Here is a 13938-nt window from a genome sequence, read left to right as displayed (position 1 = left end):
GGGGTACAGGGATTTTAAACCCCCCAATTGAACTATTTTTTTGGGGGGGCCCTCCCAATGCACTTGACCCAAAAGCCACAGTCTAGTTTTGCCAGATATCCTGTGACTTGTCTATATATTGGGTTCAAGATACCTGAAATATTGCTCCACCCATTGTTTACTGGGGCTGTGCCTGGGTGGGTAAAGTCACCTGCCCTGCCCTGGATTCATTCAGTTCAGTTCAATTCATTCAGTTTGGAGACAGGGCTAATGGTTTTTTAGAAGGCTTTTAAAAACCTTTAAAAGCTTGATTTCAACCCTATTTTAAAATTGGTTCAGGAGGGGAGTTACACTGCTCCTTAGCAAGTGGCTTCCCCTTTGTGCAGTGAAGTCGCTTGCGAAGGAGATGTACTATGCACAGACCAATTTCCCTAACCATGGTTTATGCTCTGTAGTACATGCGAGCGAGACCATTAATTAAAAATAAAACAGGCCCTGCATTTGCAACCTAATCGTTCACAGCACTTCACGGGGAACGTTGTCTCAGTGATCGTTAAAGCAATTCTGAAAGGTTGACCGGTATTATTACAGGTAGCTGTGAGTGGAAGGAGAGCTTTCTAAGGTCACTCAGTGACTTCGTAGTCAATAATGGTTGAGGGAGACTCTGCTAGTTCTCTTGACAAGTGACAGGAAGTTTTTGTCTGTGATTGTTCTGCAATGGGAGTTTCTTTGGAATCTCAAAGGCCATCTGGCCTCACCTACATAATTTCCTTTCTGGCATCTTTTCTGCATTGCATGAGGCAGTCGGAATCCTTATGACTAAGGCTTCCTTGTCGTTTGAAAGTCTGCCTTTCGGATCCAATTATTCCGGCTAGAAGTGCCGGCTGGTTTTGCACCTCGGCTTGAGACGAGGCTGCGATACCTGCTGGAGGGGATGAGCGTTTCTTGATCGGTGGGAAGCCTGTTTCTGATAAATCTGTCTGGAAAGGTAGGAGGCTTTCTGCAACGCCAGAAGTGGGACAGAAAGTCAAGGAACATTGAGGGTCTGGCAACTGCTGAGTAACATCCCTGTATGCTCAAATGCTCCCACATCACAAGTCCTGGCCTTTAGCAAAGGAATCTCAAATCACACTGGAAACTGTTTGTGTGTCGAGGTCCCCAGGGCCACCCCAATAACTCACACATCACACAGAATTTTTTGTTTAAGATTTTTGGCATAATTTTGGCCACAACTTTATTAAAATACAAATTTGTGAGTGGTTGCTTAGGCATTGGTTGCGACTGTCTGTCCCCACCATGGGGGACAGACTGACATTCCGCACAATGCGAAAGTCAGAATAGAGGAATACACTTGGGGGTAGCGATGGAGCAGGGAACCTGCCCTCACCCCAAATGCAACCAGGAGCTCATTGCTATGGCTCGAGCCCCCTTGACAGTGGACAAGCAATAGTTAGCCCCCAATTCCTTTAACGGAATCCCTTGCAGCAGCAGCATTAGAGGGGCAGGCACAGCCAATCCATGCCCCTCAACCAACCAAACCATAAACCAGTGCCTAACCGCAACCTTACAAGTTGTGACGATTTGCTACGCAGTAGGCAAAAACCAAATGGCCCCAGCCAATCAGCCAGATGGACAAAATTCCTACCGGGCCCCTGCCCCAGGAGCAGACGACCCCATGACAGGCATAGCAAGGTCAAAGCGAACAACCCTAATTCTAGGGGGGGGGGAGATGGGCAACCCGATGCACAGGCGAAAAGAGTAAGCCCTAGTCTCGTGCAAGGAGTTTTAGCATTTCTGGCTGTCAATCAACAAATGGCAACATTAACTTCTTCCCAACAACAAGGGAAGCCCCAATCGCATCAGTGGCCAACGATCAATTAGCCCGCCCCCAACTTTGGAGTGTCCTGGCGGCCCCCACCGCAACACGTGCTCTCCATGAAGGAGAACACGCTATGTCAAGGAGAGAAAACTTGCAGTAGTGCAACACTGGTTAAGCCTTTTTCCGCCGAGGGAGTTTGTGGTAGCTGAGGCCTTGCTTTTAGAGGGAGATTAGTCAAAGCGAATTGAAACTGCTTGAGGCCTGTTTTTGTGGGGAATTGTGGCAACCAGGATTGGCTGATGCTGTGTATGTGTGTGCTGTTGTTGAATTTGATATAACAAACCCACTCAAACCCTTACAGACCCTCCAAGTGTCCCTATATTCCAAGGACAGTTTTGGATTTACAGAAGTTGTCCTGGTTTTGGATTTGATCTCACAATGTCCTGCTTTTCCTTAGAATGTCCCTATTTTCACTGGATAAACATTGGCAGGGATGACCTTAATGTGTTCACAAGAGCACATGGAGACTTCAGCGGCAGACGAAGAGTTGTGGGCACCTGCAAATGCAATAAACATCTTCCATTCTTCTTTAAATTCATTGTCGTCTCTTCCTCTTAGTTGCATTGTCAATTTTGCCATTTCAGCATATTCCATTAATTTAACTTGCCAATCTTCTTTAGCTGGGACACCTTCTTTTTTCCCATGTTGTGAAAATAAAATCCGTTTGGCCGTAGTTGCATACGTAAACAAATTCTTTCGGGGACAAAGGTCTTGACTGTGAAGTCTGTACCCTTCATTGCTAGCTTTCTAATTCCAGAGAGGTTTGTTGTTTGGTTTTTCTTTTTGGGAATAACTATTCATTGTGAGAACCCCCATCTCCAGACTAAAGCGGTACAGTCTCTTTTACCACCCCAGGGCTCTACCACTTCATTTCGCTGTGTTTCGTTGACAAGGCCCTCATCCAGCCCATAAGTGGAAGTGTCCCCAAATAACAGCCCCTTGTTTTTGTGTCAAGCTAGAGTGATTCCCCCCCTTTGAATGGAAGGGGGACAGCTAGCACCGGCGTTTTATCTTTTATCTCTCCTGTAGCTGGTATGAGGCTGCTTTCTGAACATTCCTTCCTGCCGCGGTCATGCTGTTACGCTTTATAGGCGCCTTGCTACATCCAGAGACAGCTAAGTTCCACTCAACACCATCACACCCAACATCTAGCTCCCTGGAGGTGGGGGAATGGTTGGGAAGAATACTAAAAAATAGAAGCTGTTTGTTATTGATTATGAAACAATGCAGCTTATCTGGAAGCAAGTTGCTGTTCAGCTCCCTTTGTATTATTCATTGCTGAGATGACTTTCTTTTTTTTCTTTATAGCAAAACTTTCAGCTCAAAATGAGTGTGCAAAAGATTCCCGGATTTTCTTTCTTGTTCATTTCACTTGCATCCCAGCATTTAGTCTGTCGAAGGCCACCATTTTTTCCATGAGTGAGGGCAGGAAGTTTAACCCTCATTCTGCCCGGCCCCAGGATGGCAACCCATGAAAGTGTAGTGTTATCCTGAAGCCAGTCAAGAGCGAAGGATTATTTTTATTTTTTTAAGAAAGGCGAGCAAGGACATTGCTCTCAGGTTGGCACCACCATGCAGCAGCGTTCTGAAGACAGAATGAGGGCAGGAACTCCTGTCCTCACTCCGCTGGGGGAAAAAATGGCAGCTGTTATCTCTTAAGATGCCAGGAAGTGCTATAGGAAGTTCACACACACACACCCCGCCGCCCATTGCTCCCCTTCACTCCACCTTTAAATATTGTTCCTGCAAATAGATGGTGAAATATGGACGGATAGCATTTTGGCTTAGCCCTGACTAGTTGGTGATGGAAGTCATGGGCCAGAAGAAATCCTTAAGAAATGTCTCTGTGGGCTTTTGTTTGTTTGTTGCATCTCTTGACTATGCTGTGAACACAAGGAAAAGCCAGATATTTCCAAACGTAGGCGCGAGGATGTGCGCGAGGGATGGCACCAAAAGCAGAACTCTCTTTCCCTCTTTCTTGCTCTTCCTTGGTTGGGCAAATGTGGTGCCAGGCGGACCATTATCTTGTATTTCATTTCATTTCACTTTTAATTTGTATGCCGCCTTTCTATATTACTACACACAAGGCAGTTTACAAGCTGAAGAAACAACAAAATAAACAGCAAAAATCACACGCCTAATAACAATCTGATCCGATACAAAAAAAGGTCACAATAACTTTAAAATAAGCAACTCATATCAAATAAAACAATGTTCAATGATCCATTAGTATATAATAATAAACAGTAAAATTAAATATAGCAAATAATACAGTGGTACCTTGGGTTACATACGCTTCAGGTTACAGACGCTTCCGGTTACAGACTCTGCTAACCCAGAAATAGTGCTTCAGGTTAAGAACTTTGCTTCAGGATGAAAACAGAAATCGCACGACGATGGCGCGGCGGCAGCAGGAGGCCCCATTAGCTAAAGTGGAACCTCAGGTTAAGAACAGTTTCAGGTTAAGAACAAACCTCCAGAATGAATTAAGTGCTTAACCCGAGGTACCACTGTACAGAATTAAAACTATAAGCGGTAAGTAGAAGAAATTTAGGAACATTATTTGCTGCCTCGCAAGTGACAATATCCCAGGACAGTGGTACCTCGGGTTACATATGCTTCAGGTTACATACGCTTCAGGTTACAGACTCCGCTAACCCAGAAATAGTGCTTCAGGTTAAGAACTTTGCTTCAGGATAAGAACAGAAATTGTGCTGCAGCAGCACAGCAGCAGCAGCATTAGCTAAAGTGGTGCTTCAGGTTAAGAACAGTTTCAGGTTAAGAACAGACCTCCAGAACAAATTAAGTACTTAACCTGAGGTACCACTGTAATTGAACAGTTTACACTTAACAATTATAATAAAAAATTACTAAACTATAATTAGTAAAAATAATGGCAAATCACAATGCATAAAATACCACGAAACATGCAAAATCATGTAAAAGGATCAAGGTGAGAAACAAGGATGCACAGCTTATAAATTTGTTTTTGTTTTTGTTTAATAAATACCCATGCACTCCCTTCTTCCCCACTGCTCCTGCTGTTCTCAAAGTCATGGTCTGGGAAAGGCTCCTAGGGCTGGAATGGGTGGGGAGAGGCAGGTGGAAAAAGCCTTTGCCTGATGGACATCACAAGCCTTTCTCCCCTCACTTGTATACAGGCCTCACCTGTGCTTCCCATAGAAATCCAGCTCCTCTCCTTATCTGCAGAGCAGCAGCATGAGGAGTCTGTGTGCAAGAATCTTATGCAAGAGGACGCCACCTCTATGGGGGCAATGGACTGGGAACTGAAATTTGGGGAAGATGCTTAGTTTAGAAGTTTAGAGATCGCGGCTGCTGCCTTCATAAAAGGGACTGCCCAAGGGATAGGTTCATAGGGTTGACGTTGTGGTATTGTTTTCCTATGGTCCTTCATGTTGACAAAATGCAACCTTGCATGTAGAAAACTAGTACATTCTAGCCCAGTGCCAGCCTTCTGTGTTGCAAGGAGTTTTTGCACCATTCTCCACCTACCGTAACCAGGCCAGGGAAAGATCTCAATTTCTCCCAAGCTCGCTGCACCTTTTGTGAAGGAAACGTGCTGGAAATAAACGCAGACTGTCTTTGTGTTGCAGATAACTACTTCAAAAAAGAGGGCACGATGGACGCACTACTTTGTGGCAACAGCACAGATGCTGGGTAAGTAATATTTGGTGATAGTTAAGCAAAACCTAGCATTATTACACCTTTTTAATGAGGTAGCACTTCATAGTTTCTACGTTGGCACCGGCATTCCTTCTGTCTAAATTATGTTTTTAAAACAGTAAAATACAGCCTCTATAGGAATGTTGTTAAGAACAGAGCTAATGAAACACCCATGCTAGGGCTTATTTATTTTATAATATATATATTTATTTTGCCCCTCTCCCCCTCAAATATAGTTATTAGTTCAGCTCTGTCCTACTTACAGGAGAATGGAGATTTCCCCTTCTAAGGGTCAGCAATAATAGACATGGCGGTGGTGGTGAATCTTTCAGGCATGATAATGCAATTTTCCAAACAGTGGGGGAGGAAGAGTGATGTGTCTTGCCAGTTCAAAGCCGCATTCTTTCGGAGTCTTATTACCAGTTCTTTCTTTAGCCGTTCATTTCTTTTTTTCCTCCTGGAAACTTGATAATGTGTTTGATGTTGTGGATTAGTGCCTTTTTAAAAAAAATGAAAATGAAAAAAATATGAAAGAAAAAGAAAGGGGGGGAATAAAAGTGAAATGTGGGAGTGAGACATCAGAAATACAAGGGAGAGACTGATTGATGATTAATTCCAGTGTTCTCCCTCGGGAGATGAGGGAACAGGCTTGTGTTCTTTAACGTCCATTGGAAATCACTGAAATGGCAATTGATTCTGGAAGTCTAAAAACTGTGGCTGCTTCGGAGACTGACAGGTGCCCTCTCAGGAACATAGGAAGCTGCCATGTGCTGAGCCAGACTGCAGGTACTAACCCAGAGTTGCCTACTCTGACAGGCAGAGGCTATCCAGGGTTTCAGGCAGCAAGCTCTGCCCCTGAGCTACAGGCACCTGAGGGCTCGTCTGCATGTTCAGTGAAGGAACTTTTGCCCTCACCGGTTCTGGAAGGCTCCTATAGAAGAGTCCCATATGAAACAGAGACTTTGTGCCTGCCCATTAGGGGAAATAGGAAGCCCCAAACATATATTTTTTAGATGTCTTTTTTATGTTGAGATCCATTGATCCTTTGCTGAAGAGGCTCTCCGATCTTTCAGACAAGTCCAAACTTAATTCTCTCATCTTAGGCAAAGATCACAAGATGACCTGGCTGGTAGCCAGATTCTGCGCCCAGATTTGTAGGCACCGCTCATCCTCTAGAATAAAATAGCTCACTAGGGAAATGCTGAAGTTGCCCTTTGGGGTGCCTCGGGGTCACTTTTTTATGCCAGCCCAAATCTCAGTTGTACAGGTGTATGTATATATCTCAATTTTAACTCATGGGCTTATTGCTGCAATCTGCTCCAATTGTATATTTTATCTTTATGAACGCTGTTTTTATTGTGTTATGTTACATGAGCTGGTCTTTGACCGTAATAAATTATCTGTCTATCAATCAGTGAAGGAACTTAGCGCAAGGAAGCATTGCAGGAGCAGACTCTGTCCTCACACTACGCATGTTCCATTCAAACATCTTTAATATGTCTTAGTCTATGTGATGCAATTTCATTGGGGTTGTATTTCACAAAGAATGGATGGTACTGGGGAAAGGAGGTGGCAGTTGGCAATTGGCAGTTGGGAGTTGACAGTTGGAAGTTGGCAGTTTTTCCCGTTAGCTCTATCCTGACTATGAAGATGAGAGCAGTTTGTAGATAATACTTGTTGTTCAAGAGTTGGCGGCCTGAAAAGTAAATATTTATTTTCAACCATTTGCGTGTTCAGACCCAGAGACCTCCCCCTAAACAAAGACACATTTGACTCAAATTTTAGTTTTGGTTTTTGGCAGAATTTAGGCCACAACTTTATTGATTACAGAAAAGTGAATGGTTGCATAGGCTCTGGTTTGATTAGCTACCTGCACCCTTGCAGGTAGCGCTGACCCAGAGCTCTAGCATAGGTCAGCCAAGGGTGAACACCTGAGGCAGGTGAAAAGCCTGGGAACAGAGTCTGTTCACTCCCCAGATGCTCCCCTGGACTCAGGCACGGACACAACCCCCTTTCGGGGGTTGACCAAAACAAGCTGGATTCCTTTAACGGAATACCCTTCACATAGGGATGGCGAGACTGTTGTCCCATCCCTATCACCTGAACCAGAGCCTATCTGCAACCTTACAAGTTGTGACAATTTGCTACGCGGCAGGAGAAACCCAAATGGCAACAGCCAATCAGCCAAGTGGGGTAAATTCCTGCCGTGCCCCTGTCCCAATGACAGACGACACACAATGGCATAGCAAGGTCAATCGCAAAATGCCCTAAAATTAGGGAGAGGTAGGCGGGTGTTCCAAATGCATGCGCTGAAAGAGGAAGCTCTGGGTCACGTGCATGGGCATAAATAGGTCCCTCGATCCGTTTAGATGTTCAAAAACTGAGGTAGCACTATATATTTACAGTGGTACCTTGGTTCTCAAACTTAATCCGTTCCAGAATTCCATTCTAAAACCAAAGCGTTCCAAAACCAAGGCACACTTTCCCATAGAAAGTAATGCGAAATGGATTAATCTGTTCCAGACTTTTAAAAACAGCAACTTAACATGAGTTTTGCTATCTAACGATACCATTGACTCATAAAATGAAAGCAATAAACAATGTGCTACAGTCACATAATCAATCAATCAATCAGTCAGTAGCTGAACTGGGTTCCACACAGTCACAAAAACAAAAGAGCCACAAAAACAAAAGTGCAAAATAAATAGCAAAAACAGACAGACCTCAGCGTAACGCTCAAAACGGAAGTGCGGCACTCAAATCGGAAGCATAACACTCAAAACGGAGCACATTCGGCTTCTGAAAAATGTTCGCAAACCAGAACACTTCCGGGTTTGCAGTGTTTGGGTTCCAAGTTGTTTGAGTACCAAGGCATTTGAGATCCAAGCTACCACTGTAATCACAATTAACTAGCATTATACGCTTGGCACCTCCCTTCCTACAGTCAGGGACTCCCTTCACAGATATTCATTGTAATGAAACGTGGTACCTTCACCTATGAAAGAGCACGTTTAAAAAAGTAAACAATACGTGGATTTCATTCATGACAAGTCTGGCCCCTCAGGGTTGCCCTCTTTTCTGTGGCAAGGCTCCTGGGCCTTTCACAGCTACAGGGCACACAAAAATGCTGGCATGCCTGCATAGCTCAGTTGGTTAGAGTGTTGTGCTAATAATGCCATCCATGGTTGCAGGTTCTGTCCCCGTATGGGACAGCTGCATGATTTCATGCATTGCAAGGCGTTGGACTACATGACTCTACAGTTCTACGATTCTAGGTTTTTGGCTTCTTGCCCGTTTTGCCACGGTTGAAAGTGCAGGAGTACGGGAGGAGAATGGCAACCCGGAAACCTGTTTCTATGGGCACTAGAGAGGCCTTTGCCGTCTGCCTCTTCTGAAATTGTCAAGAAAGCTTGGTTGGCAAATCCCAAGGAAAGAAATGAAGCCACTGGGGCAACTTGGAGATGTAACAAGAGAGCACCTTTGGCAACGGCATCCTAGCTATGGTTGCTATAGAAACCTTAATTGCCATTATCCTCTCTTGGACCCTCATTTTCATTTATAGATTGAGACAAAAGTAAATTTTATGTTCTATAGGATGGAAGCATCTTTCTTCCCCGGTTCCAGATGTATTGTTTCACCTCAAGTCTATAAATACGAGTAATTTAGAAGGAGAACAAGGCCTTAGAAAATTCTCCAGTGAACCTCAACGTTATTTTTAAAACCTCTTTAGGGAACTATTTCTGTTGTTGTTGTTGCTGCCGCTGCAGCGTTTCATTAGAAAATCCCTATTAGTGCATTTAAAAAAAAAAATTCAGGCACCTGTTAGACACTCTGCAGAGGTAGAATTAAAGAAATGCTTTTTGCAGTTAGCACTAAAGCCCTCTTGGAATATGGTGTGTAACGCAAAAGAGAGAACCTATTTGTTAAGAGTAGCTAGCCATTGTTTCATCAGATTCTGGTGCCTGGAGGCAGGTGGAAGGGTGACTTAGTGGGTGGAGCTGGGCGGATTCAGGCAGGTAATGTGGGTAAGGATGCTTGAGAATTCGTTCTTTGCAAATTCCAGCATCCTGTTGGGTCCACCACATTCTGTTCTTGTTTGTGATCTGTCAGGGAACTGACATCGGAGCCAGAGGCGGAGGGAAGGCTCTCAAGTGATGCTGGAGAGGGACCCAGCAGGGAGAGAGGCAGCTCAGCTGGGGAAGGAAATCAGCTCAACACCAGGGATAAAGGGGGGCAGATGGGGGAATCGGTGAGAGGGCTCCAGGACTCTTCGCTGGACACCAGCGGGGAGAGCACGGGTCCTCCGCTGCCCACACCCTCCCTGCGCAGAAGACTTCCGCGGAGGGAGAGTAGGAGGAGACTTGGCGTCAAACAACTTTTATGCTGGAAAAGGTTTAAGAAACGCCCACTGACGGATTCTGCTAGCGACTGAGGCAGCCACGAGGTGAAGGGCTGTCCAGACAGGAAAGGTTTAACAAGCCAACTTAGCCAGGAGTGGCGGTAACTTACGCACAAGCAACCCATATTCATTACATGATCCTAGCCAGGTGCCACCAAAGAGCTCACAAACAGGGAAACTGCCGCCCCCTCCTGTTTGCCCCTTGTGGTACTCGGAGATACAGTGCGTCACAACATGGAAGTTCCACTTCGCTATTACGGTTAATGGCTATTGAGGAACACCCTCCATGAATTTGTCTAATCCTTTTAAAAAGCTATCTCAGCTAATTATGTTTGCCTCATACAGTAGAGGTTGATATCAGAGCTATACAATCTCTGTTGCTGATTTGACAAAAAAGCCTTTAAAAATAAATAAATGGCCATCCCGCATTGTTGAGTACAGCCTGATTGATGGGTGGGCAGATTGATGCTGTTAACTGTCCTTAATCAATAGCACTGTACTTTTTTATTGTGATTAATCGTGTGGTGTCCTGTGGATGTTCTTCTGGAAAGATCCTAATGGAAAAAGTTCGCATTGCCACTCCTTGTATATCAGAAGATTTTGATAACGTGACAGGCTCGTTCCTTCCCCCATGGCGTATAAATTTTCCAGAGTATATTTGCTAGAAAATCCAAAAGCAGAGACTTTGCTAAATCCTTTTGGGTTCTGTAAAAAAGAGCAACAGTTTTCCAGCTGTATTCCAGGGAACCTAGGGCTTTTGCAGAATCTTTTTGAGGGTTCCTCGGTGGGAACATGATTCCTGAAAGGCAGATTTCCCAGCCTCACACTTTTCGAAGCACCAGGATAAGCAGAACACAATTAACCTTTGAAATTCATATTCTCCAGATTTTGCAGCACAGTTCTCCAGTCAAATATTGTGTACAAAAAATTATATATTAGGGCAAAGTGTGTATAAAAATGCATACATTTGAGAAAATAACATACAAGATCCATTATATTAGGGGATATGGCTTGCAAAAAAAATGTTGGGCGTTGGCATAAATTCTCACTAAAATGCCGATCAAATTTCATGACAAAAGACGTAGTCACAAATTGCTACAGAAATGTGGAGAACTGAGTTTAATATTGGGGAAATGAAAGAAATCAAAATGGGCGGATTCATCCATCCCTATATGTGACCTGAGTGATAATGTTCTAGGGGCCTTGGATAGAAAACAGATCACTAGTTGAGAGGCAGTAGAAAATGATGTGGTATCATGATAAGATGAAGCCATTGTTACATACATGTCAATTCAGAACTCTAGCAGGGGAGGGAGGAGCGATATCTTTTCTAGGACTGTCCAGGCCATGGAACCTGGGGGTGGCAGGTTGGTTCAGGCATTTAGGGGACAAGGGAAGTCAGGAATTGTGGTTGCTGCAGCAAGACAGAGAGTTGTTGCCTCTGGCATGGAAGGATGAGTACCAGTTGCTGCAAAGTTTTGTGTGCCAGTGCTGTCCATTTTTTATTTATTTAAAACCCCCAAAACATTATTCAATGACTCCGTTGCCATCAGACTTCCAAACTGAGCTGAGAAAACTTCCCCTTTATTGCTTATTGCTTCTCTTCCTGCAGTTCATGTCCGGACAATTACATCTGTCTGAAGGCTGGTGACAATCCTGACTTTGGGTACACAAGCTTTGATACCTTTGGCTGGGCCTTCCTCTCCTTGTTCCGCCTCATGACGCAGGATTGCTGGGAACGCCTCTATCAACAGGTAGAAGACTGATTTGTCTGGTTGCTTTTGTTTCTGGATAACGTTCTCCTTTAACACATCACAGACTCTATGGGCTTTCCATTTAGGAAAGGAGGAAACTTGTCTCCCAGGTACAAATTACTATTATTATTATGCTATTTATCACCCATCCTTCATACTAAGGTGGGTTAAAACAATTAACACACAATATAAAAAACAGTTTAAAGCAGCTTACAATCACAAAATAAGGTGGGTCCTAAAAATATACACTCCAGGTATCAAAAGCAGTGAGCCTTTAGCCTTTGCCAGAAGTTATATAATGAAGGTGCCACATTAACCTTCCACAGCTTAGGGGCCAACACAGAAAAGGCCCTCTCCTGGGTTGCAGTCTCCCCTTCAAGCTTATGAGGGTGGTAGAACAACCCAAAGACCCCCCTCAACTGATCTTAACATCCTATAATCTGAAGGGAAGGAGCCGGTTGTTCAGGTATTTGGGGCCTAAGTCGCTTATATCATGTCCTAGGACAGTTGAGAATGGGGAAGTACCTGGTGCAGGAAATTTTCTCCATTTCTGCCATACGAACAATGTCAAACTGAAATATGAATTTCCCGACGTAGTTTGAGGACTACATTTGTTCCTTCACTATCATTTCCCACAAGATAAATCCCACGGTATATGTTCTTTCCAGCCCTTTATTTTGACTTGTTGACTCAGTCATAACAAACATGAAACCATATTGTGTCGCTTCATAATAAGACTGGAAGATCAGGTGCATTTAAACCTATCTTATTAACTAGCCCGTAAATTAAATCTGAATTGTTAGCTGCAATGTGAACCCTTGAATATTTGAAGAATCGTTTGTTGACATGTGACACATAAAGTCGTCATCTTTTTCTGGTCCGCTTTATAAATTGAGAAGGAAAAGGCACAGTGGTGAACTCAGCCGGCTTTGTGTGTTTGTCAAGTCATGAATTGGCTCCATTACAGGGTCACAGAGTTGCAAGGGCTGCTGGTTTCCTGCAGTGTAACCCTACGTGGCTCGATGTGATTGTCACAACCACATAAGTGGAGACAGTCACGTGGAATTTTCCTATTTAATCGGCACCCACCTAGGATTAAGGGTGAGGAAAACCCATTAAACAGCCCCACCCATATAGCAGCATTGTTCATGGGGAAATGGCTCTTTTTGAATAATAGCACAGGAAGCAGTCCATATGCCAGGCTTCACTGAACCTGAGGATCTCCATGCATACAGCTATTTCCCTATTTTATGCACTGGGGAATATTTTGCACACACAAAAGTGAGGCCTCAAGCATACGTGATAAATGGGCTAGCTGCAAGAGCAGAAACTAGAATAGAATAGAATAGAATAGAATAGAATAGAATAGAATAGAATTTATTATTTATACCCCGCCCATCTGGCTGGGTTTCCCCAGCCACTCTGGGCAGCTTCCAACAAAGTATTAAAATACAATACAGAGGTACCTCGAGTTACATACGCTTCAGGTTACAGACTCCGCTAACCCAGAAATAGTGCTTCAGGATGAGAACAGAAATCGGGCTCCTGAGGCGTGGTGGCAGCAGGAGTCCCCATTAGCTAAAGTGGTACCTCAGGTTAAGAACAGTTTCAGGTTAAGAACGGACCTCCAGAACGAATTAAGTACTTAACCTAAGGTACCACTGTACAGTAGTCTGTTAAACATTAAAATCTTCCCTAAACAGGGCTGCCTTCAGATTTCTTCTAAAATCTGGTAGTTGTTCTTCTCTTTGACATCTGGTGGGAGGGCTTTCCACAGGCCTTCTTTCACACCCATGGAGTTCCATGTACATACCAGAGCTCTGCAAAATGTAAAGTTGTGACAACAATAGATACACTGATTCATGAGAGCAGTTTAGTGCACACTGCTGGCAAGTCTTGGGCACATCAGTGTTAAATTCCCTTGTGAGCATTGCCATGCCTAAGTGAGAGGCCCCACCTCTGTGAGAGCATCTGCTTTGCACACAGAATGTCCCAGGTTCAATCCTCAGCATCTCTAGGTATGGCTAGGAAAGACCCATGGCTGAAATCCTGGCTAGCTTCTGCTAGCCATTGTAGACAATATTGACCTATATGGACTGATGACCTAACTCGGTGCAAGTGAATTAGTAACCAGCTTTCAGACCATGCTGCCAGTGATTGATGCTTTGTAAGCAGATGTTAAGTGGATTTGCTTGTAAGTAAACGTTAGTGTTCCTGTGGAAATAATAATTTCACTTCCTCAA

At 44.0% G+C, this 13938-nt stretch overlaps 1 protein-coding gene across 8 annotated transcripts in view; it reads left to right on the top strand.

The window, feature by feature from the left end:
• The window catches only part of SCN5A (sodium voltage-gated channel alpha subunit 5), a 223519-nt gene that overhangs the window by 60461 nt on the left and 149120 nt on the right, over positions 1-13938 (top strand). For all 8 annotated transcript variants that reach the window (XM_082192123.1, XM_082192121.1, XM_082192122.1 and 5 more), the window contains exons 7-8: positions 5473-5536; positions 11554-11695. In XM_082192123.1, coding sequence (XP_082048249.1) covers positions 5473-5536; positions 11554-11695 — 206 coding nt within the window. The remainder of the gene's footprint in view (positions 1-5472; positions 5537-11553; positions 11696-13938) is intronic.

The sequence above is a fragment of the Podarcis vaucheri genome (genome assembly GCF_965113315.1).
Source record: "Podarcis vaucheri genome assembly, chromosome: 12".
Lineage (NCBI taxonomy): Eukaryota > Metazoa > Chordata > Lepidosauria > Squamata > Lacertidae > Podarcis > Podarcis vaucheri.
Note: the sequence above shows the minus strand (reverse complement) of the source record. Positions and strands in the feature narration are given on the sequence as shown.